Source organism: Elephas maximus, chromosome 1 (genome assembly GCF_024166365.1).
Source record: "Elephas maximus indicus isolate mEleMax1 chromosome 1, mEleMax1 primary haplotype, whole genome shotgun sequence".
Classification (NCBI taxonomy): domain Eukaryota; kingdom Metazoa; phylum Chordata; class Mammalia; order Proboscidea; family Elephantidae; genus Elephas; species Elephas maximus.
This window is the reverse complement of record NC_064819.1, coordinates 230,724,216-230,750,253: the sequence shown is the minus strand read 5'-3', so window position 1 is coordinate 230,750,253 and position 26,038 is coordinate 230,724,216. Positions and strand designations below refer to the sequence as shown.

General features: G+C 42.5%; 1 protein-coding gene across 6 annotated transcripts in view; it reads right to left on the bottom strand.

Moving 5' to 3' along the window:
- The window catches only part of TULP4 (TUB like protein 4), a 304,765-nt gene that overhangs the window by 49,929 nt on the left and 228,798 nt on the right, over positions 1–26,038 (bottom strand). For all 6 annotated transcript variants that reach the window (XM_049904582.1, XM_049904572.1, XM_049904561.1 and 3 more), the window contains 2 exons: positions 13,849–14,029; positions 11,320–11,454 (listed from right to left, as the gene is read on the bottom strand). In XM_049904582.1, coding sequence (XP_049760539.1) covers positions 11,320–11,454; positions 13,849–14,029 — 316 coding nt within the window. The remainder of the gene's footprint in view (positions 1–11,319; positions 11,455–13,848; positions 14,030–26,038) is intronic.

Genomic DNA, 26,038 nt, shown 5'->3' with positions numbered 1-26,038 from the left:
TAGTCAGATGCTTCCGGTTATTCCTCTTACAACAAGGAGCCAAAAAAACAAGGGAAATGATAATATTTATAACAAGCTAGTAGCCCTGGACATCAAAGGCAAAGTTAGAAAACGGACTGAGTAGCAGGAGGAGGGAGAGACAGTACAGAGGTGAAGAGGAGTTGCCGGACCTGAATCACCGGCAACCCTCAGGCAGCATTCCCAGGAGCAACTGCGGCGACCTGGTGGTAGCCTTCGGCCGCAGTTCCCTCAGGGAGAAACAGCCAGTTGCACAGTCTACTCACACCTCTGGAACCAGAGATGAACGGCGCAATTGGCAAAAGCTAAGTACTTGCGTATATTTTACCATACCTCTAGCCCCCAAGCCGGCTTCAGTGGCTGTCAATTTCCCTGGGCCTGTGATAGGCCCTGCTGAGTGTTCTGAGCCATTCTCTCGGACTTGGAGAAGGAATAAATTCACAACTGGGGGAAAAGATAATCTGCTAGCTCCACTAAACTGGGGAGCTCAAGACAGAAGCAGGTCCTGTCCAGGTATAAATGGTCCGAGGACTTAGAATACCTTACCCTCCTGCATGGACCTGGGTAGGACTATTTCAGGAGAATAGGCCCTTGTTGGCAGACTGCAACTGTTTCAGTTGTGTGGTGGAGTGGTGGGTGTTTGATATTTGACACTGCTTTGCCTATTAAACAGGGTCCTCACCTACCCACATCAGGGGCCTAAGGACTGGTGGCTCCACTCACATCATCCAGCCACCCATGACAGGGTCCAAGGATAACTGGTACCTCCCAGTCCTTACAACCAAAAGCACTGGGTGCCCGTGGTCTGTCCACAGAACCCACTCACCTGTGTGCTCTAGGAAACAGGGATGCGCTTTCCTCACAGACACTTGGGGAACGGTTGTCAGTTGCCTGCCTTGTTCAGGGAGTGACCCCATGCTGCAACCAGATACTGGTACCTACACCAATCACCGTTGCCCCCCTAAGACTGCAGGACAGAGCCTATACCACACACTTGATGACCAGCTAACTGAACACCTGAGCTGAACCATACAAGAAAAGCGAACGGACTCCTAGGCTGATATACCTGAAAACAGCTCTAGCCAACTGGTAAGAGGATGTCAGAGCTTCAAAGGTGAAAATAAGGTAGTTCACTCAAGCAACCTATTTCGGCATATCAAAACAAAACAAAGCAAGAAGCTAACATACAGTAAGGAAACATAAGACAAACTAATACAATAACTTACAGATGGCTCAGAGACAACAGTCAATATCAAATCACATGAAGAAGCAGACCGTGATCGCTTCAACAAGCTCTCAAAACAAACAAAGAATCTTCTGGATGAAGGTGCCATCCTGGAATTACCGGATGCTGAATACAAAAGATTAATATACAGAACTCTTCAAGAAATCAGGAACAAGAGCAGGAAGGAGATCAGGCAGGCAATACGTAGAATAAGCCAAGGAACACACAGATAAAGCAGTTGAAGAAATTAAAAAGTTTATTCAAGAACATAATGAAAAACTTAATAAGCTGCAAGAATCCAGAGAGACAGGAATCAGAAATTCAGAAGATTAACAATAAAATTACAGAATTAGACAACTCAATAGAAAGTTAGAGGAGCAGAATTGAACAAGTAGAAGGCAGAATTGGTAAGACTGAACATAAAGTACTTGGCACCAATATATTTGAAGAAAAATCAGATATAAGAATTAAAAAAAATGAAGAAATCCTAAGAATTATGGGAGACTCTATCAAGAGAAATAACCTACGAGTGACTGGAGTACCAGAACATGGAGGGGTAACAGAAAATACAGAGAGAATTGTTGAAAATTTGTTGAGAAAACTTCCCTGATATTGTCAAAGATGAGAAGCTATCTATCCAAGATGCTCATCAAACTCCACATAAGGTAGATCTTAAAAGGAAGTCACCAAGACATATTATAATCAAACTTGCCAAAACCAAAGATAGAGAATTTTAAGAGCAGCTAGGGATAAATGAAAAGTCACCTACAAAAGAGAGTCAGTAAGTTCAGACTACTCAGCAGAAACCAAAACCATGCAGGCAAAAAGGCAATGGCATGACGTATATAAGCATTGAAGGAAAAAAACTGCCAGCCAGGAATCATGTATCCAGCAAAACTGTCTCTCAAATATGAACGTGAATTAGGACATTTTAAGATAAACAGAAGTTTAGGGATTTCATAAAAACAAAACCAAAACTAAAAGAAATACTAAAGGGAGTTCTCTGGTTAGAAAATCAATAATATCCGATATCAACCCAAGACTAGAACACTGGACAGAGCAATCAGATGTCAACCCAGATAGGGAAATCACAAAAATAAATCAAGATAAAAAAACACTCAAGAGACGATGTTGGCATCTCCCGTCTGGAGGAGACATGAGAGGGCAGAGGGGGCCAGAAGCCACCCAAATGGACACGAGGAGAGAGAGTGGAGGGAAGTACTGTGCTGTCTCATTACAGGGAGAGCAATTAGGAGTGTATAGCAAGGTGTATGTAAATTTTTGTATGAGAAACTGACCTGATTTGTAAACTTTTACTTAAAGCACAACAAAAATTAAATAAAAAAAAAAGTGCTCAAAACGGGGCAACAGCGATGCCATTATGTAAAAGAAGACAACATTAAAACAATAAAGAAGGACTAAGAAATGTAGTCATAGATCTTTCATATAGAGAGGAAGACAAGGTGACATAAAGAAATAAAACTTAGCTTTAAACTTAGAAAAAGAGGGGGGTAAATATTAAGGTAACCACAAAGGAGACTAACAATCCTACTCATCAAAATAAAATATAAGAAAAAAACAGAGACACAGCAGAAACAAAATCAACAACCAATGAGAGGAAAAGATAATATATAAAGACAAACTACACAGCACAAAACATTAAGTGGGAAAAAGAAACTGTCAACAACACATAAAAAAAGACATCATAATGACAGCACTAAATTCATACCCATCCATAACTACACTGACTATAAATGGGCTAAATGCACCAATAAACAGACAGAGAGTGGCAGAATGGATTAAAAAACATGATCTGTCTATATGCTACCTACAAGAGACACACCTCTTAGTCTCAGAGGCACAAACAAACTAAAACTCAAAGGACGGAAAACAATATATCTAGCAAACAACAACCAAAAAAGAACAGGAGTGGTAATATTAACTTCTGACAAAATAGACTTTAAAGTTAAATCCACCACAAATGATAATGAAAGACACTATATAACAGTTAAAGGGACAATATACCGGGAGGCTAGAACCATATCAAATATTTATGCATCCAATAAAAGGGCTGCAAGATACCTAAGACAAACTCTAACAGCAATGAAAAGTGAGACAGACAGCTCCATAAGAATAGTAGTAGACTTCAATACGCCACTTTCAATGAAGGACAGAACATCCAGAAAGAAGCTCAATAAAGACATGGAACATCTAAAAGCCACAATCAACCAACTTGACCTCATAGACACATACAGAACACTCCACCCCACGGCAAGCAAGTATAACTTCTTTTCCAATGCACATGGAACACTCTCTAGAATAGACCACATATTAGGTCATAAAGCAAGCCTTAGCAGAATCCAAAACATCGAAATATTACAAAGCACCTCCTCTGACCATAAGGCAATAAAAGTAGAAATCAGTAACAGAAAAAGCAGGGAAAATACAGTAAACACTTGGAAACTGAACAATACCCTACTCAGAAACAACTGGGCTATAGAAGAGATGAAGGATGGAATCAACAAATTCATAGAATCCAATGAGAATGAAAACACTTCCTATCAGAAAGTGGGACACAGCAAAAGCAGCGCTCAGAGGTTAAGTTACATCAATAAATGCACACATCCAAAAAGAAGAAAGGGCCAAAATCAAAGAATTATCCCTACAACTTGAACAAATAGAAAGAGAGCAACAAAAGAAACCCTCAGGCATCCAAAGAAAGCAAATAATAAAAATTAGAGCAGAATTAAATGAAATAGAAAACAGAAAAACAATTGAAAGAGTTAACACGACCAAAAGCTGTTTCTTTGAAAAAATTAAGAAAGTTGATAAACTACTGGCCAAACTGACAAAAGAAAAACAGGAGAGGAACCAAATAACCCAAATAAGAAATGAGATGGCGCTATTACAACAGACCCAACTGAAATAAAAAGAATCATATCCGATTACTACAAAAAAACTGTACTCTAACAAATTTGAAAACCTAGAAGAAATGGGTGAATTTCTGGAAACTCACTAACTACCATAAGTAACACAAACAGAGGTAGAACTACTAAATAAACCCATAACAAAAGAAGAGATTGAAAAGGTAATCAAAAAACTCCCAACAAAAAAAAAGCCCTGGCCTGGATGGCTTCACTGCAGAATTCTACCAAACTTTCAGAGAAGAGTTAACACCTCTACTACTAAAGGTATTTCAGAGCATAGAAAAGGATGGAATACTCCCAAACTCATTCTATGAAGCCAGCATATCCCTGATATCAAAACCAGGTAAAGACACCACAGGAAAAGAAAATTACAGACCTATATCCCTCATGAACTCAGATGTAAAAATCCTCAACAAAATTCTAGCCAATAGAATTCAACAACATATCAAAAAAAATAATTCACCATGACCAAGTGGGATTCATATCAGGTATGCAGGGATGTTTCAACATTAGAAAAACCAATGTAATCCATCATACAAATAAAACAAAACACAAAAACCACACGATCTTATCAATTGATGCAGAAAAGGCATTTGACAAAGTCCAACACCCATTCACAATAAAAACTCTCCTCTCAGCAAAGTAGGAATAGAATGAAAATTCCTCAACGTAATAAAGGGCATTAATACAAAGCCAATAGCCAACATCATCCTAAATGCAGAGAGTCTGAAAGCATTCCCACTGAGATAGGGAACCAGACAAGGATGCCCTTTATCACCACTCTTATTCAACATTGTGCTGGTGCCAGAGCAATTAGGCTAGATAAAGAAATAAAGGACATCCAGATTGGTAAGGAAGAAGTAAAAGTATCTGTACTTGCAGATGACATGATCTTATACACAGAAAACCATAAAGAAAACTACTGAAACTAACCGAAGAGTTTAGCAGAGTATCAGGATACCAGATAAACATACAAAAATCAGTTGGCTTCCTCTACACCAACAAAAAGAACATTGAAGAGGAAATCACCAAATCAATACCATTTAAAGTAGCCCGCGAGAAGATAAAATACTTAGGAATACATCTTACCAGAGACGTGAAAGACCTATACAAAGAAAATTACAAGACACTACTGCAAGAAACCAAAAGAGACCTACATTAACTGGAAAAACATACCTTGCTCATGGATAGGAAGACTTAACAGTGTAAAAATGTCTTTTCTACCAAAAGCAATCGACAGATATAATGCAATTCCAATCCAAATCCCAACGACATTTTTTAATGAGACAGAGAAACAAATCACCAACTTCATATGGAAGGGAAAGAGGCCCAGATAAGTAAAGCATTACTGAAAAAGAAGAACAAAGTGGGAGGCCTTACACTACCCGATTTTAGAACCTATTACACTGCCACAGTAGTCAAAAGAGCCTGGTACTGGTACAACAACAGATACATAGACTAACGGAACAGAACTGAGAATCCAGACATAAATCCATCCACATATGAGCAGCTGATATTTGACAAAGACCCAAAGTCAATTAAATGGGGAAAAAAAAGTCTCTAACAAATGGTGCTGGCATAACTAGATATCCACCTGCAAAAAAATGAAACAAGACCCATACCTCACCCCATGTACAAAAACTAACTCAAAACGAATCAAAGACCTATATATAAAATTTATAATGATAAAGATCGTGGAAATAAAAACAGCAACAATGCTAGGAGCCCTAATACATGGCATAAACAGTATACAAAACATTACTAATAATGCAGAAGAAAAAATAGATAACAGGGAGCTCCTAAAAATCAAACACCTATGTTCATCCAAAGACTTCACCAGAAGAGTAAAAAGACTCCCTACAGACTGGGAAAAAGTTTTTAACTATGACATTTCTGATCAGCGCCTGATCTCTAAAATCTACATGATATTGCAAAAAGACAAATAACCCAATTAAAAAATGGACAAAAGATATGAATAGACACTTCACTGAAGAAGACATTCCGGTAGCTAACAGATATATGAGGAAATGTTCAGTATCATTAGCCATTAGAGAAATGCAGATCAAAACTACAATGAGATTCCATCCTACTCCAACAAGGCTGGCATTCATCCAAAAAACACAAAAGAATAAATGTTGGAGAGGCTGTGGAGAGATTGGAACACTTATACACTGCTGGTGGGAATGTCAAATGGTACAACGGCTTTGGAAATCGATTTGGCGCTTCCTTAAAAAGCTAGAAATAGAACTACCATACGATCCAGCAATCCCACTCCTTGGAATATATCCTAGAGAAATAAGAGCCTTTACACAAACAGATATATGCACATCCATGTTTATTAGCACTGTTTACAACAGCAACAAGATGGAAACAACCAAGGTGCCCATCGACGGATGAATGGATAAATAAATTATGGTATAGTCACACAATGGAATACTACGCAGCGATGAAGAACAGTGAGGAATCTGTGACACATTTCATAACATGGAGGAACCTGGAAGGCATTATACCGAGTGAAATTAGTCGGTTGCAAAAGGGCAAATATTGTGTAAGACCACTATTATAAGAACTTGAAAAATAGTTTAAACTGAGAAAAAAACATTCTTTCGTGGTTATGAGGGGGGAAGGGAGGGAGGGTGGGAGAGGGCCATTCACTAATTAGATAGTAGATAAGAACTACTTTAGGTGAAGGGAAAGACAGCACACAATACAGGGGATGCGAGCACAATTGCACTAAACCAAAAGCAAAGAAGTTCCCTGAATAAACTGAACGCTTCAAAGGCCAGCGTAGCAGGGGCAGGGGTCTGGGGACTATGGTTTCAGGGGACATCTAAGTCAATTTGCATAATAAAATCTATTAAGAAAACATTCTGCATTCCACTTTGAAGAGTGGCGTCTGGGGTCTTAAACGCTAGCAAGCAGCCATCTAAGATGCATCAATGGGTCTCAACCCACCTGGATCAAAGGAACATGAAGAACATTAAGGACACAAGGCAGTTACGAGCCTAAGAGACAGAAGGGGCCACATAAACCAGAGACTACATCATCCTGAGACCAGAAGAACTAGATGGTGCCTGGCTACAACCGATGACTGCCCTGACAGGGAACACAACAGAGAACCCCTGAGGGAGCAGGAGAGCAGTGGGATGCAGACCCCAAATTCTCATAACACCAGACTTAATGGTCTGACTGAGACTAGAAGGACCCCAGTGGTCAAGGCCCCCAGACCTTCTGTTGGCCCAGGACAGGAACCATTCCTGAAGCCAACTCTTCAGACATGGATTGGACTGGACAATGGGTTGGAGAGGGATGCTGGTGAGGAGTGAGCTTCTTGGATCAGGTGGACACTGGAGGCTAAGTTGGCATCTCCTGCCTGGAGGGGAGATGAGAGGGGTGGAGGGGGTTAGAAGCTGGTGAAAAGGACACGAAAAGAGAGAGTGGAGGGAGAGAGCAGGCTGTCTCATTAGGGGGAGAGTAATTGGGAGTGTGTAGCAAGGTGTATATGGGTTTTTGTGTGAGAGACTGACTTGAATTGTAAACTTTCACTTAAAGCACAAAAAAAATTATTTAAAAAAGAAATGAAACAAGACCCATACCTCACCCCATGTACAAAAACTAACTCAAAACGAATCAAAGACCTATATATAAAATTTATAACGATCATGGAAATAAAAATAGGGACAATGCTAGGAGCCCTAATACATGCATGAACAGTATACAAAATATTACTAACAATGCAGAAGAGTAACTAGATAACTGGGAGCTCCTAAAAATCAAACACCTATGCTCATCCAAAGACTTCACCAAAAAAGATTACCTACACACTGGGAAAAAGTTTTTAGCTGGGATATTTCCGATCAGCGTCTGAACTCTAAAATCTACACGATACTGCAAAAACTGAACTACAAAAAGACAAATAACCCAATTAAAAAATGGGCAAAGGATATGAACAGACACTTCACTGAAGAAGACATTCAGGTAGCTAACAGATACATGAGGAAACGCTCATGATCATTAGCCATTAGAGAAATGCAAATCAAAACTACAATGAGATTCCATCTCACTCCAACAAGGCTGGCATTAATCCAAAAAACACAAACTAATAAATGTTGGGGAGGTTGTGGAGAGACTAGAACACTTATACACTGCTGGTCGGAATGTTAAATGGTACAACCACTTTGGAAACCGATTAGGGTCTTCCTTAAAAAACTAGAACTAGAACTACCATATGATCCAGCAATCCCACTCCTTGGAATATGTCCTAGAGAAATAAGAGCCTTTACATGAAGAGATACATGCACACCATGTTCACTGCAGCACTGTTTACAATACCAAAAAAAAACTGAAGCAATCAAGGTGTCCATCAATGGATGAATGGATAAATTATGGTATATTCACACAATGGAATACTACAAACAAAAAACTTACTACGCATCGATAAAGAACAATGATGAATCGGTGAAACATTTCATAACACGGAGGACTCTGGAAGGCATTATGCTGAGTGGAATTAGTCAGGTGCAAAAGGACAAATATTGTATGAGAGCACTATTATAAGAACTTGAAAAATAGTTTAAACAGAGAAGGAAATATTCTTTGATGGCTATGAGAGAGGGGAGGGAGTGAGTGAGAGGGGTTTTCACTAATTAGATAGTAAATAAGAACTATTTTAGGTGAAGGAAAAGATAACACACAATACAGGAGAGGTCAGTACAACTGGACTAAACCAAAAGCAAAGCAGTTTCCTGAATAAACTGAATGCTTCGAAGGCCAGAGTAGCAGGGGCAGGGGTTTGGGGCCCATGGTTTCAGGAAACATCTAAGTCAACTGGCATAATAAAATCTATTAAGAAAACATTCTGCATCCCACTTTGGAGAGCAGTGTTTGGGGTCTTAAATGCTAAAGCCATCTAAGATGCATCAATTGGTCTGAACCCACCTGGAGCAAAGGAGAACGAAGAACACCAAAGACACAAGGTAATTATGAGCCCAAGAGACAGAAAGGGCCACATAAACCAGAGACTGCATTAGCCTGTGGCCAAAAGAACTAGATAGTGCCCAGCTACAACTAATGGCTGCCCTGACAGGGAACACAACAGAGAACCCCTGAGGGAGCAGGAGAGCAGTGGGATACAGACCTCAAATTCTCATAAAAAGAGCAGACATAATGGTCTGACTGAGACTAGATGGACCCCGGAGGTCATGGTTCCCAGACCTTCTGTTAGTCCAAGACAGGGCCCATTCCCAAAGCCAACTCTTCAGACAGGGATTGGACTGGACTATGGGATAGAAAATGATACTGGTGAGGAGTGAGCTTCTTGGATCAAGTCGACACATGAGACTATGTGGACAGCTCCTGTCTGGAGCGGGGTTGAGAAAGCAGAGGAGGACAGAAGCTGGCCAAATGGACCCAAAAATAGACAGTGGAGAAAAGGAGTGTGCTGTCTCATTAGGAGAGAGCAACTAGGAATACATAGCATGGTGTATATAAATTTTTGTGTGAGAGAATGACTTGATTTGTAAACTTTCACTTAAAGCACAATAAAAATAAAACAAAAATTTTTTACTCCCCAACTGCCCAATCTGTGCTCCTACCCCTCTACCACACAGTTGGTGGGACTCTGTCAGAAGCGTTGCTCAGATACAATCTAATGTGATAGACATAATAAGAAATAATACATCCAAGGTGTAAAAAATAGCTTCCATAAACAAAATCTGGAAAAATTAGAAAAAGTCACCACATAAAGGATAAAAAGGAACTGAGTTGTGATGTTTTCAACCGTGACCAGATATTTGGTAGAGGGCAAAGTCCAGGGTTCCAGAATTAGAAGGTTCCAAAGAAATTAATAAACTTAAAGGTTTATTAAGGTTTGAAAATAGAATTTTTCAAGGAAAAAAGTAGAGCCTGGGTTACTGACTATATGGGAGAATGTCTGATGACCGTGCCTGTTTTAGCTCCACGAAAGACAAAACGTGCAGACAAAAATGACTGGGAAAGCACACAGAATTCACGTTCATCCTCATCACAAATGTACACAGCTCCTAATGGGGTCCATCTGTGCCAAAAAAGGAGGCTTTCTTCATAGCTCATGTCCCTTAGGAATGCACGGACTAAAGACTTCCTTAGAATTACAGTTTTCAAATAGCAGAATGGGTTACCCAAAAGAGGGAGTGAACTTCTGTTCCAAAAATATTCTATAGATTAAAATGAATTAGCACTTGAGGGGTGTGAAGGCAGGTAGGATATATTCCTGCCAACCAACAGTTTCGTACTTGAACTTGACTATTTATACCACTGTGATTCCTGAATAACTCAGACCTGATGAAGGAGCATGTGGCGATACCCCCTGGACTGATCATTTTGGAATGACAGTCCTAGGTTGTACTGAAGGTGCAGGCTTGTCCCCCACCTGCCCCTCAGAAATCTGCATATCCCATCCCATTACAAAAGGCCCCTTTCACGTCACGGACCAGAGGAAGCCCAGGAACTGAATTTTTAGAACTTTCTACATTATACCACTCAACCTGAGCAGACAGAACTGTTTTCCAAAGAACCCCTCAGGGTCACACCTTCAGTGACATCTTTGAATGGCAAACTTCAGACCCCTCCAAATGCCCAGGCACACTGGTTTTCTTTACAACATCTATCAGTAAGGCGACAGCACTTGATGTCAGCCTTAACATCAGTACGTCAGTCTGCAACTGTGGAACTTCCCCAAGTATTGTTTCTCAAGGTAACGTTCCTGCATCACAGTCGGTTCCTTAATCAGCCTGCCACACTCTCAAAATACAGGGTGCTCTGTAAAGGGTGCCCTGTGCCTCCAGAACGACACGTGATGCTGTCAGCTCACTGTGCTGACCCCTCGTGTATCCGGTGCACACACACTTGGGCACCCAAGAGACGAGCACACCTGTGTTAGTGAGGGAACGAGCATGTTCCGACAAGGACTGAGTATCAGGAAGCCCTCTCGAGGTAAGACTAGGTATTGACTTGTCAGATAAGCAAAGCAGTTGAGGAGAAGTGACCTTTACTGACCAGACTCCATCGAGCACAGAGGGGGTCACTGCAGCAGATAGGAATCTACAGTGCTGGTGGGACATCCCTGGCCTGGAGGTGGACATGCACGGCTGACCTGTGGGTGCTCTGTACCTTTCAGCCCCGAGCGGATGACAATAGGAGACAGGTCGTCGTAGCTGTTCATTAAGCTGATGTCCCCCGAGGTGAAGCTGACGGTGAGCAGCGGCTTGATGTTCTGCACCGGGATGGGGTATGCTGCCGGGCCATCTGTGGGACAAGGCGCCGAGTGAAAGAAGGTGGTGAGCATGTGACCCAAACCCAGGCCCACAAAGCTGTCGTCTCGTGTACTGCCGTAAACACTGTCCGGTAGTGCAGATCAAACTGGACTGGGATGTCACCACATAAGGCCAGTGTTCCGCGTCATCCCAGAACTACAGGACCGTCAGAAGGGCGGTCCTTCAGAGGGCTTGGAGTGAGAGTCAGGACCTGGTGCAGAAGGCCAGGAGGCCCCCAGTGGGGGCTGGGGGGGCGGCCCTGGGGCCTTTCGTGGGTGGTGAGACTACGTGTGAAGAGTTTATTAGCCTATGTGAAGAGTTTATTAGCCTATGTGTTAACGCGTCATGTGTTTCCAATCATCTATAAATGTAAATTATTTTAATGTCATGCACTGTTCAAACACAAGGTTGGAGGGAAAAGGGCTGAAAATGTTTTTTTCCTCCTGGTTCAACATGTGTTTTATACAGAAAAGCTGCTTTCCCACCTGGAGTGCTCTCTCACTGAATACCACAGCCAAGGGCTGCCCGGGCAGCCACCACTGGTGCCTGCTTAGTTAGTACCTGCCACCTGGAGAGCGGGCTGAACACGCACGGGGCTGGTGAGGGAGCGAGCTCCGCGGACAGCCAGCACCAGGGAAGGCGTGCTGTGGAAGCTCTGGAGCCCACACCCAGGTCTTATGGATGAAGCAGCAACGGACTATGGCGCTGGACCCTTTCATGGGTTGTTTTAAAGAGTAAAAGCACGTCCTGCCTTCGTGCTGGGGTGACTCAGGGCTCTTTCCAAAGGCCCTCGTAGAGCTCCTGGGCTCGTCCTTTGGCAGCCTTGCTGGGGGGCCTGACACAGCTCCCTCACCTGACTCAGCCTTGCCCACGGAAGACTCTGTCACTGCCCTCCTTTGCTCCACTTTAAGATGCTACCTCTGCCCTCAAATTCCCCAGGCTGCAGGAAAACCTCTGCTATACCTGACAGCCAGATCTCTGTTGTCCTCTAACTTGCCCTGTTGCTTCTGAGAAGCAGAGCAAGCTAGAGAAACAGCCAGGGACCCAATGCAATTCTTAGATGTACCGTGACTTACATGATAAACCTGATTCCTGGACTGTGTTTCTTCCAAAAATGGGGTGGGATAAGCAAATCTGCATTCAACCTACTACAGAGGAGCTCTGTTTTCAAAGTATGCTGAGTCCAATGTTAGTTATAAGGATGCTGACTTTATTACTAGGAGGCTCTAGAAATATGATCAACACTTAACTCAGGACACATCCTATCAGGAAAGGACACAGTTACCTCGCAACTGGATTTATGGGGATGAGGAATCTCCCCCCTCCCAGACCTGCTGATCCTGAAATCTACCACTAATCACAATTTTCTCCTCACATTTCAACATTGCCTTCTTCTACTAAAAACAAAAAAACTATCAATTGATCAACAGCACGCCATCCCCTCTGTGACAGGCGGGGGAAGAAAAATAAGAGCGCTCCAAGTACCGGCGAGGCAGATGCTGGTGGGAAGAAAATGCTGCAACAGCCCTGGACAGTGAGCTTGGCTGCGGCCAGCAGAGGCAGGAGTCCTGCAGCCTTGCGGTAACCTCTGACCATAGGTCACTCCCCTCCCATTGTTTTCATAACACACTGTCCTTTTACCAAAAGAGGGGGGTGCAGGGGGTGGAATACTGGTGAAGACCGAAGCCCCGGAGGGCCCATGTTGAGTACTGACACTGGTGACAGACACCATCAAAATCAAAGGCCTCCACTTCTGTTTGGCCCTTTACACATCTGAAGGACAAAACGGACGGCTGAAGCGGAGGAGGCTGACGTTTGAAAATATCCCCATCAGAGTCGAAACGATCCTTTGTTACTGTCCAAATGTTTAAATACCCTGACGCCAACTCATCTAACACCGCTGTGAGGCTGACGGAGAGGGAGTGGGTTCTTTTGAACTGCGGAACAGAGTCGCTTCTGCCTGAAATACAGAGGACAGGGTACGGATTATCTGCCCAAGGTGCTCGCCTTCATTATGGGCAGAACAAACCCTTTCCTCATGCAACTAAAGCCATTGGCTTTCATAACGTTAGGGATTTGGAGATACCATATATTAAGTTATATTAATAGCTCAGAATTTTTCATCTTCAGCTCTTTTTATTCTCACTAAGCAGCTAAGCCCCAGGCCACCCCAGGGACAGGAAGGGCTATAAGTCTCATTTTATATCGATGGGGAAGCTCAGCCAACAGCGCTTAATCAACTTGACCAGCTATTCTGAGGAAAGGGACGGCAGAGAGAAGACAGGCTGTCAAGGGCGGAGGCTGGGCGGCACTCTTTTCTGACAGCTCTGGTTCCCTCTGGTTAAAGGGCACGAGGGGGAGCCGAGGAGCCACGGGCAGGCGCTACCTTGGGGCGGGGAGTAGTCATCCGAGTCAGTGTCGCTCTCGCTGCTGTCCTCCACCAGGAAGATGGGGTAGTTCCAGGACATGCCGAGGACACCGTCCGACTCGTGCAGCAGGACGTGAGCCAGCATGCGGCCGTGGCAGTCCATGACGATCACCTGCCCGTCGGCTGTGCCAAAGAGCACCTGCAACCAAGACAGACCCTTGACTAGACGCTAAGAAGAGAGCTATGGATTGAATTGTGTCCCCCAAAATAAGTGCTGTAAATCCTAACCCCTATACCTGTGGATGTAATCCCATTTGGGGACAGAGTTTTCTTTGTATTAACGAGACCGTTTCAGCGTAGGGTATGTCTTAAGCCAATCGTTTTTGAGATATAAAAGGAGATTAGGCATGGAAGCAAAAAAGCAGAGATGAGGGAAAACAGATGCCACAGTGGAGATCACCGAGGAACCGAGAACAGAAGCTGAAGAGACAAGGAACTTCCCTCAGAGCCAGCAGAGAGCGAAAGCCTTCCCCTAGAGCTGGCGCCCTGAATTCATGCTTCCAGCCTCCTAACTGTGAAAGAATAAATTTCTGTTTGTTAGAGCCACCCACTTGTGGTGTTTCTGTTACAGCAGCTCTAGGGAGCTAAGAAAAAGGGCCCTGTTTCTGGCAAACTTCACTGCCTCCACAATGTCTGAGAAGAACAAAATATACTTACAACTATAAACATGAATTAGGTAATTGGGCAGATACACCAGGCATTAAGTAGAGACTTTGCTGGTTATTATCACTAGGACTTAGACCACTAATACTGAACTGTGGTGAACAGCGTAACAAAGACACTCCTTCTATTGTGTGGACATCTTCCAATAAAAAATTAAAATAATACCTGCAAAATCATTCCTTCACATTTTGTGGGTTATTGTTGATTTTTTTGTTTTGTTTTGTTTGGCCTTTTTTGTTGTTATTGCTGGAGGAGGCGCCTTAAGAGAATAATACTCTTTTTCTGGAAAATGAAGCAGCAGCAGAAGTTTGGTGTTATGGTATTCTCAAATTCAGAAGAAAAAGCTTAGGATTACGTGTAATTACAGAGAAAACATGTTTGGCTATACAAGCACTTTATCTAACCGTATTGGGAAAAGATGACGTTCCTGAGAAAGTCTGTCTTATGTTTTATTTCATTGCAAGTAGTGGTATCAACTAATAATCAGTGTATCACTTAATAACCAAGGCTCACTTTGTGTCAAACACTGTGGTGGAAGCTCACCTCACTGTCAGTCAGTGACTCCGTGAGCCAGACTCTTGTCCTACAGCCTGGGCCTCAGGGGCCTGGAGCCCTCGGAGTGGAGGGACGCCCCAGGAGGTGTTTCGTTACCTCTGTCTTGGTGCTCACAGTGGGATGTGCTAGCGGCAGGGGCAGAGGAAGGAAGGGTGGCACTCAGCCCCTCTGGGAGAACGGCACAGGGATCACCTTCTGGGCGCAGGGAGCCTTCCTTGTCAGGGTGTGTCCTGAGTGGGAACCTGGGACCCAGGCAGCAGGATGCTCACTGAGGGGCACACTCGGTCATCTTCTGCTCTGTGGAACGGTCTCTGTGGTTTCTCCATCTGGTCCCTTTAAGGAACTTTGCATCTTTTGCATCTAATGGAATTTTCCTATCCATCGGCATCTCACTGTGACATCCATGTAAGCTGTCACGTCCTCTTTACAGAAGGAAAGTTACAGATACACAAAGCCACTAAGCGGTAAAGCCAGGGCTATTGGGCTAGAAAGGCCAGGATTTACACAAAAGGCAAGTTATAGAGGCTTTGGGGTCCTTGCTTCTTTTTTCTATTTTTTATGACTTTAAGCTCCGTGGGGGCCCAGACTTGAGTGTACACAGCTACAGCCCTGGCACCTAAGGGCGCTCTGAGTGCACAGTGAGCGCATGATAAATATTTACTGCTCAGTGAATGAGTCACAGTCAGTGATGATCAAAAGGCAACTGTAGGACCTAAGTGCAGACGATTACACTAAATTAATTACAAAAGAAGATGGATTTCATTTAAGCAGTATTTCACTCAAGCTATAGAAAACAGAGCTTTTTTAGAATAAATCAATTGTTTATCAAATACTCCTTTAACCATACTCTACATTTTAATGGCTGAAACTATAAAAAGACTAAGGCAACTTTTCCTAGGGGTAGCGGTGGATTCACTAGTGCACACTGCTTAAAGGAAAAACAAGGAAAGTTACCAGGGACATCGTCAAGTTCATTTTGGAACAACCTGAATTTGAACTTGTCAGTGGGAAAAGTATCTAGCGGTATGTCTACAAAGACCTCCTGTGACGCAGATATTGGAATCAAGACACTGGAGTGGTGGGCAGGTGTTCACGGTGCTTGGTTCAGGGACAATTACTTTATGGTCTCCCTTACATGAAATGTCTATGACAGACACGTATCTGCAGACCAAAGTTCATCAGTGGTTACTTGGGAGGGTGGGAGGGTGGGAAAAGGGGACTCACTGCTTAGGGGATGCTGAGCTTCTGTTAAGGTGATGGGAAACTGGAAATGGATAATGGTGAGATGGTGGAACAACATGATAAACGTAACTCATGTCACTAAATTGTGCACACGAAGAATGTTGAAAAGACAAGCGATTTGTTACGTATTTATTTCACACACAAAAAAAGGCAAAAAAAAAAGATTCTTGGCACCCATGTTCATTGCGGCACTGTTTATAACAGCAAAAAGATGGAAGCATCCAATCAACAGATGTATGAATAAACAAATTATGGTATATTCACACAACGGAATACTACACATTGATAAAGAACAATGATGAATCCGTGAAACATTTCATAACATGGAGGAATCTGGAAGGCATTATGCTAAGTGAAATCAGTCAGGTGCAAAAGGGCAAATATTGTATGAGACCGCTATTACAAGAACTCAAGAAAGAGTTTAAACAGAGAAGGAACTATTCTTTGATGGTTACGAGCGTGGGGAGGGGAAGAGGGAAAGGGGCATTCACTAATTAGATAGTAGAAAAAAACTATTTTAGGTGAAGGTAAAGACAACACACAATACAGGAGAGGTCAGCACAACTGGACTAAGCCAAAAGCAAAGAAGTTTCCTGAATAAACAGAATGCTTCAAAGGCCAGAATAGCAGGGGCAGGGATTTGGGGACCATGGTTACAGGGAACATCTGGATCAACTGGCATAATAAAATCTATTAAGAAAACATCCTGCATCCCACTTTGGAGAGTGGCATCTGGGGTCTTAAATGCTAGCAAGTGGCCATCTAAGATGCATCAATTGGTCTCAAACCACCTGGAACAATGAAGAATGAAGAATACCAACGACACAAGGTAATTATGAGCCCAAGAGGCAGAAAGGGCCACATAAACCAGAGACTACATCAGGCTGAAGAACTAGATGGTGCCCGGCTACAACCAATGACTGCCCTGACAGGAAACACAACAGAGAACCTCTGAAGAAGCAGGAGAGCAGTGGGATGTAGACCCCAAATTCTTGTAAAAAGACCAGACTTAATGGTCTGACTGAGACTAGAAGGCCCCTCGGAGGTCACAGTCCCCAGACCTTCTGTTAGCCCAAGACAGGGACCATTCCCAAAGCCAACTCTTCAGACAGGGATTGGACTGGACTATAAGACAGAAAATGATACTGGTGAGGAGTGAGCTTCTTGGATCAAGCAAACACATGAGACTATATGGGCAGCTGGTCTGGAGGGGAGATGAGAGGGCAGAGGGAGTCAGAAGCTGACTGAATGGATACGGAAAAAGAGGGTGGAGAGAAGGACTGTGCTGTCTCATTGGGGGAAAGCAACTAGGAGTACATAGCAAAGTGTATATAAATTTTTGTATGAGACACTGACTTGATTTGTAAACTTTCACTTAAAGCAGAATAAAGATTAAAAAAAGAAAAAAATGCTTGGTTAGCAGTTTCCAATGATGATAAATGTGGAACATGATTTCTAACTTTAACTGACATGTACAATTCACATGTTTCAAAAGAAAAAGGTGTGGGTTCCCGCAGTGAGGCCGGTGCTATGAATGACTGGCTGCCCACGGGAAGTAGGCTTTTCCTTTCCCCTTTCCAGGGCCTCACTCATTTATTCAAGTACGTTTTGAAAAGCAACGACGTTCCTTGGTGCTATGGGAAGGGATTATGTCACCACTTACGTATTCAGTCATCTTTGTTTTTAATAAAAATAGCTTATTAGCAGACAACAACAAACCTTTCTTCTCTACCATTCTCAGGATTAACATCTATCCACCTCAAACAAGCTCCCTGACCCCTCCCCTGCTATGGGTTCTCATATTACCCCAGAGTGTTCCGTGGGCATACTTGCTACTATTCTCAGATCCTTACTGTGTGACGAGCTGATTTCTGTCTGGCCTATGTTAGACTGCACGTGTCTGAGGACATGGACCATGTCTGCTTGCCCAGATTATCTCCTAGGGCCTGCCATGGCACCTGGCCCATGGCAGTATTTGCAAAGGAAGGAAAGGACGGGAGAGAGGAGGGCAGGAAACGCTACTGCATTGAAGGGTCTTGCGTTACACTCATGTTTTCCCATTTTAGAGAGAAAAGAACAGATACCAGGCAACAGAATGGACAGGTAATACCTGAAGAAAGGAAAGGTGATTTAATGAGTTATCGGCATTCAGCATCACACTAAAGCAAACACAACAACAACAAAAACCAGCCCCCAGGTGCCCCACTATTAATCAATTCCAACTACAGCTCTTATGGAAAGACAATGCTTAACTACTAAGCTCAGACAGATGGGAAAAGAAGCCTGGCGGTCTAGCTGTCAAGCAATGACGGAGGAAGGCTTTGGAACAGGCACATCACGGACAACTGAAGAACGCCAAAGCAACATGAAATCAGATTTTTAAAAATCCCTCTGTTTAATCAATTCCAATGAGAAAAAGCTCATGAGCGCAAAGGACTTGGGAGAACAAGACAGAGAGTCTAACAGTAATAAATACATCAGTGGAGAATGAGACAGAAGAGCCCAATAGTAATGAATACACAAGGGGAGAAAGCATCAATCTCTGTCGTTCTTTCTCCCTCTGGATGGGCTGGTGCTGCCACAAGGATTGGCTCCTCCTGCCCAGGCTCAGCTCCTGCTCCTTGGTTCCAGGCCCTCCTCTCTCTCTCCTCTCTAGAGGATCACCACTACACCCACGGCCTTAAGAACTCCGTTCACTGCTGACTTTTTCCTGGGCCTCGCTCCTGAACTCCAGACTCACACGTCCAACTACCTACCTGCCATCTCCCCTGGATCCACCAAAGGCCCTTCACAGTCAACTTGCCCAAGACCAAAGTCATGATCTCATCCTTCCCCTGACCAACACACACAAGCAGGTCCTCCTCCAGTAAAGACCGTGGCTCACGTTTTCATTGCCAATGTCTAGTGCAGTGTCTGGTACATAGTAGGTGCTTGTGATGTGTCAACTTGGCTAGGTTATAGTTCCCAGAGGTTTGGCTAAATACTAGACTAGTTGCAGTTCCATAATGTAATGTAATACAATATAATCACCCTTCATAATATAATGTAGGAAACCCTGGTGTTGTAGTGGGTAAGAGCTATAGCTGCTAACCAAAAGGTCGGCAGTTCGAATCCAGTAGGCGCTCCTTGGAAACCCTATGGGGCAGTTCTACCATCTTATAGGGTCTCTATGAGTTGGAACCAACTAAATGGCAAAGGATTTGGTTTTTAGTTTGTTTTAATACAATAAAAAAAAATTTTTTTTTTTTTAATATAATGTGATCAATCAATCAGTTGAAAAGGGAGTCTCCTTAGGGTATGGTTTGCCTCCATCTTTCTATCTACAATATTTTATTGTGTTTTCAGTGAAGGTTTACCCAGCAGTTTAGGTTCCCATTCAACAATTTCTGCACAAGTTGTTCAGTGACATTGATTACATTTTTCACAATGAGTGAACATTCTCATTATTCCCATTTTGGTTGTTCCATCTCCATTAGCCTAGTTTCCCTGTCCCCTTCCATTCTCATCTTTGTTTTACACAAATTGTTGACTGTTTGGTCCCATATAAGTGATTTTTTAAAAGAGCACAGTACTTATGGGTGATATTCATTACAGATTAAATAGACATTTTGGCAGAATTCATTCTCTCTCTTCACTCTGTGCTCTATCGCCTGACTATGAATCTTGAACTTGCCAGACTCCCTCCCCAATTACATAGCTAAACCCTTGAAGTAAACCAATCTCAATCTCTTCCCTTGGCCCTGCTTCCATATCTATGTATATCTCACTGGTTCTGTTTCTCGAGAAAACCCTAAGACAGTGCTCAAGGGGGACAGAGAATGAATAGATGGCAGTAGCTTAGACATTCTGTGTGCCGCTTTTTGGAATCCCCAACAAAATTAATCTTGCTCTTACCATGGCCCCCACAGCACTCTGAACTCGGTCCTATGTGTGATGCCTGTCTCTCCCAGGAACCCATGAACCTCTTGCAGGCAGGTCTGTATCCCCAGTTCTCACCTGGTGCCTCTCACAAGTACATGCTCAATGACTATTGATTATGAATTCCTACCCCTTTGCTTTTTGCCGAAGTTTTGCTATAAATGAAGGAGTGTCTTCTTTCCTTTCTTCTTTAAACTATAAAGACCAACCAATGCTCAAATACTCCTGCAAAATTGGCCCCAAAACACTTTTTCTGATTATGGGTTATACAAATTTCCATTCCTGAATTTCCTGATGTCTCCTCTCTTGGGTTGTAGGTGTCATATGTGGGCAGGGACTCTGCTCCTCTGTAGGGGAGAAACCTAGGTGTCATCATACCATACTAGCTCAACCGTGTCTCCTCAGGTCCCGTTTATTCTCCAGCCTTGAAAATACTCATTGCAGGGCAGTTTCTAAATAATCATGCAATTTGAAAATAATTACAGTATACATATAATCTCTTCATTTTAACGTACTCCACTTTAAGCTCCTTCTGTTGTTGTTGGCTGTTGAGTCAGTTTTGACTCACAGCAACCCTAGGTACAACAGAATAAAACACTGCCCAGTCCTGCGCCATCCTCACAATCGTTGTTATGCTTGAGCCCACTGTTGCAGACACTGTGTCAATCCACCTCATTGAGGATCTTCCTCTTTTTTTGCTGACCCTCTACTTTACCAAGCATGATGCTTTCTCCAGGGACTGGTCCCTCCTGGTAACATGTCCAAAGTAAGTGAGATGAAGTGTCGCCATCCTCGCTTCTACAAGTTCCTTCTAGATACTGTTATTTTAGAATATAACACAGTTATGACCAGTAATCTAAAATGAACCAAACTGTAAAACAAAGGGGTTGAAAGGAGGATGCAAAATCATTCAAAAGATATGTGTCCTGAAAGCAGTGATGATATCTCATCCAGACAGTTATCTTTGGGAAGTATCAACTTTAAAAAACAGATGCTTCCATAAATGGTCTGGTACCCTGATGGTGCGGTCGTTACAAGCTTGGCAGCTAACCAAAAGGTCGGCAGTTCAAATCCACCAGCTGCTCCTTGGAAACCCTATGGGACAGTTCTACTCTGTCCTAGACGGTCAGGTCACTATGAATTGGAACGGACTCCATGGCAATGTTTTTTTTTTTTTTTACGTAAATTGTTACCTCTTTTGTAGTAGAGTTTATTGAGTAGCACTGGGACTAATTCCTGAGAGCTGGCTTTCCCCATTTGCTTTTGTGATATAGTGTGTGTAGGCGGGTAACAAAGACAACTTGACCACAAATTCTTGCTAATAATCTTAGCACTGCTGGTGGCAAACATCTAAATGCTTTACTGTGGAGACAGGAAGGAAAGGACAAGGCTGAATGTCCCTTTGCTCTTTAGAAAGAAACTTCTCTGTTCTGAGATATGCCGTAGTAGAGCATTTCTTCTTTTGAAGACCTCCCGGTGCCTTTTAGAACACTGGTCTTTGGATGTGTTTCAAAGCCAGGTCTGAATGCCCTGCAGCTTAAGAAACAGTCACTGAAGTTAGACGGTTGTAAAGGACAGAACTGCTCATCTGACTAGCAGAATATTTTCTGGTTTAAAAAAAAGGGGGGAGGATTAAAAGTAATTTCACAGCTGATTATAACAATCTCTTCTAAAACAGATATTTTAAAACATATTCTGATAAATATGGGAAAGAAATTTGACCCAAAGTACCCATAATAACAGATCTGTGGCCTAAACATGTAATTTTGAAGTCATCTGATCTCTTCATTGCAGGGAAGACCAATTCTAAACAAACCAGTGAAGATGAGAGACTATCTTATGTTGAAAAACTTTCAGAGAAGGAAATATTCTATCTGCCTCAGGCATCGAATGTGATGTTAAATAATCTCCATTGCTGGAATATTCTCTGCCAAATCTTTTAGGCTCCATTTTTAAGTTTATTCCACTGTTAATTAGAAAAAAGAAAAACTGTTCCTATACTCTCCCGAGGTAGCCATCACACACCTGGTCACCCTCCTGAGGCTCGTCTACATTACGTTTTGTCATTTTGGAAGGAAACAGTCTGAGTAATAAAAACGCATTTAACAGAGTCCCTGCAGAAGGACACCCAGTAACTGGAAACATCAGTTTTCTCTGGAGAAGTCAACTGGGTGCCTAGGAATAGTGAAAGGAAGGGACCTTTCCAGCATATATTCTTTTTTATCATTTATTGTGTTTTTGTTGTTGTGGTTGCGAATATACATAGCAGAACACATACCAACTCAACATTTCTACATGTACAATTCAGCGACACTGATGACATCCTTCAAGTTGTGCAACAATTCTCAGCCTCCTTTTCTGAGTTGTTCCTCCCTCATTAACATAAACTCACCGTCCCCTAAGTTTCCCATCTAATCTTTAGAGTTGTTGTTAATTTGATCCCATATAGGCACCACATATTCTTTCGAACACATATACTCTTAGACTATGTGAATGTACTATTTACTAAAACATCTATTTAAGCATACTTTGAATGAAGAAGGAAGAAATGTTTCAGGAACATGGCCCTGTGTTAGGTCACTGGAGTAGGGCCCAAGCGCTCAGGGTAGCTACTCATACTTGAGGGCTGAGGGTGAATGTGCACTTTTTGTTTGGGTGGGAAGTGCCAGGTGATGCTGGAGTTGGCTTAGCCTGTTTGTGTAACAGTCCCAGCGGGTTGGGGAAACATCATTTCCTTTGCGAAAGTTTCAGGACTAGGAGTCAGCTAACTGGGATTCGGTCCCATTTTCACTCCTAACTACTTATGAAACATTGGATTGATCATTTAGCCTCCCTGAGTGTCTTTCTTATCTAGCACTGCCGTAACACAAATACCACAAGTGGGTGACTTTAAATAACAGAATTTTCTTACAGTTTTGGAGGCTAAAAGTCCAAAGCAGAGTCTCAGCCGTGTTGATTTCTTCCTTGTTCATAGCCTCAGGAGTTCCTTGGCTTGTAGGTGAATCTCACATGTCATCTGTCTTCCCCCATGTGCGTATGCCTGTGTCTGATTTGCTCTTTTTTTTTTTTTTTTATTATTAACTTTTGTTGAGCTTCAAGTGAACGTTTACAAATCAAGCCAGTCTGTCACATATAAGTTAATATACATCTTACTCCCTACCCCCACTTGCTCTCCCCCTAATGAGTCAGTCATTCCAGTCTCTCCTTTCGTGAAAACTTTGGCAGCCTCCAACTCTCTCTATCCTCCCATCCCCCCTCCAGACAGGAGATGCCAACACAGTCTCAAGTGTCCACCTGATATAATTAGCTCACTCTTCATCAGCATCTCTCTCCCACCCACTGTTCAGTCCCTTTCATGTCTGATGAATTGTCTTCGGGGATGGTTCCCGTCCTGTGCCAACAGAAGGTTTGGGGACCATGACCGCCAGGATTCCCCTAGTCACATCCAGACCGTTAAGTATGGTCTTTTTACGAGAATTTGGGGTCTGTATCCCACTTATCTCCTGCTCCCTCAGGGGTTCTCTATTGTGCTCCCTGTGAGGGCAGTCATCGATTGTGGCCGGGCACCAACTAGTTCTTCTGTTCTCAGGATAATGTAGGTCTCTGGTTCATGTGGCCCTCTCTGTCTCTTGGGCTCTTAGTTGTCGTGTGACCTTGGTGTTCTTCATTCTCCGTTGCTCCAGGTGGGTTGAGACCAATTGATGCACCTTAGACGGCCGCTTGTAAGCTTTTAAGACCCCAGACGCCACATTTCAAAGTGGGATGCAGGACGTTTTCATAATAGAATTATTTTGCCAATTGACTTAGAAGTCCCCTTAAACCATGGTTACCAAACCCCCGCCCTTGCTCCGCTGACCTTTGAAGTATTCAGTTTATCCCGGAAACTTCTTTGCTTTTGGTCCAGTCCGGTCCAGTTGAGTTGACCTTCCATGTATTGAGTGTTGTCTTTCCCTTCACCTAAAACAGTTCTTTTCAGCTAATTAATCAGTAAAAAACCCCTCTCCCTCCCTCCCTCCCTCCCCCCTTTGTAACCACAAAAGTATGTGTTCTTCTCAGTTTATACTATTTCTCAAGATCTTATAACAGTGGTCTTATACAATATTTGTCCTTTTGCCTCTGACTGATTTCACTCAGCATAATGCCTTCCAGGTTCCTCCATGTTATGAAATGTTTCACAGATTCATCACTGTTCTTTATCGATGCGTAGTATTCCATTGTGTGAATATTCCATAATTTATTTACCCATTCATCCGTAGATGGACACCTTGGTTGCTTCCAGCTTTTTGCTATTGTAAACAGAGCTGCAATAAACATGGGTGTGCATATATCTGTTTGTGTGAAGGCTCTTGTTTCTCTAGGGTATATTCCGAGGAGTGGGATTTCTGGGTTGTATGGTAGTTCTATTTCTAACTGTTTAAGATAACGCCAGATAGATTTCCAAAGTGGTTGTACCATTTTACATTCCCACCAGCAGTGTATAAGAGTTTCGATCTCTCCACAGCCTCTCCAACATTTATTATTTTGTGTTTTTTGGATTAATGCCAGCCTTGTTGGAGTGAGATGGAATCTCATCGTAGTTTTAATCTGCATTTCTCTAATGGCTAATGATCGAGAGCATTTTCTCATGTATCTGTTAGCTGCCTGAGTATCTTCTTTAGTGAAGTGTGTGTTCATATCCTTTGCCCACTTCTTGATTGGGTTGTTTGTCTTTTTGTGGTTGAGTTTTGACAGAATCATGTAGATTTTAGAGATCAGGCGCTGGTTGGAGATGTCATAGCTGAAAATTCTTTCCCAGTCTGTAGGTGGTCTTTTTACTCTTTTGGTGAAGTCTTTAGATGAGCATAGGTGTTGGATTTTTAGGAGCTCCCAGTTCTCTGGTTTCTCTTCGTCATTTTTGGTAATGTTTTGTATTCTGTTTATGCCTTGTATTAGGGCTCCTAGGGTTGTCCCTATTTTTTCTTCCATGATCTTTATCGTTTTAGTCTTTATGTTTAGGTCTTTGATCCACTTGGAGTTAGTTTTTGTGCATGGTATGAAGTATTGGTCCTGTTTCATTTTTTTGCAAATGGATATCCAGTTAGGCCAGCACCTTTTGTTAAAAAGACTATCTTTTCCCCAATTAACTGACACTGGGCCTTTGTCAAATATCAGCTGCTCATCTGTGGATGGATTTATATCTGGGTTCTCAATTCTGTTCCATTGGTCTATGTGCCTGTTGTTGTACCAGTACCAGGCTGTTTTGACTACTGTGGCTGTATAATAGCTTCTGAAATCAGGTAGAGTGAGGCCTCCCACTTTCTTCTTCTTTTTCAGTAATGCTTTGCTTATCCGAGGCTTCTTTCCCTTCCATATGAAATTGGTGATTTGTTTCTCTATCACCTTAAAAAATAACATTGGAATTTGGATCGGAAGTGCATTGTATGTATAGATGGCTTTTGGTAGAATAGACATTTTTACTATGTTAAGTCTTCCTATCCATGAGCAAGGTACGTTTTTCCACTTAAGTATGTCCTTTTGAATTTCTTGTAGTAGAGCTTTGTAGTTTTCTTTGTATAGATCTTTTACATCCTTGGTAAGATTTATTCCTAAGTATTTTATCTTCTTGGGGGCTACTATGAATGGTATTGATTTGGTTATTTCCTCTTCGATGTTCTTTTTGTTCATGTAGAGGAATCCAAGTGATTTTTGTATGTTTATTTTATAACCTGAGACTCTGCCAAACTCTTCTATTAGTTTCAGTAGTTTTCTGGAGGATTCCTTAGGGTTTTCT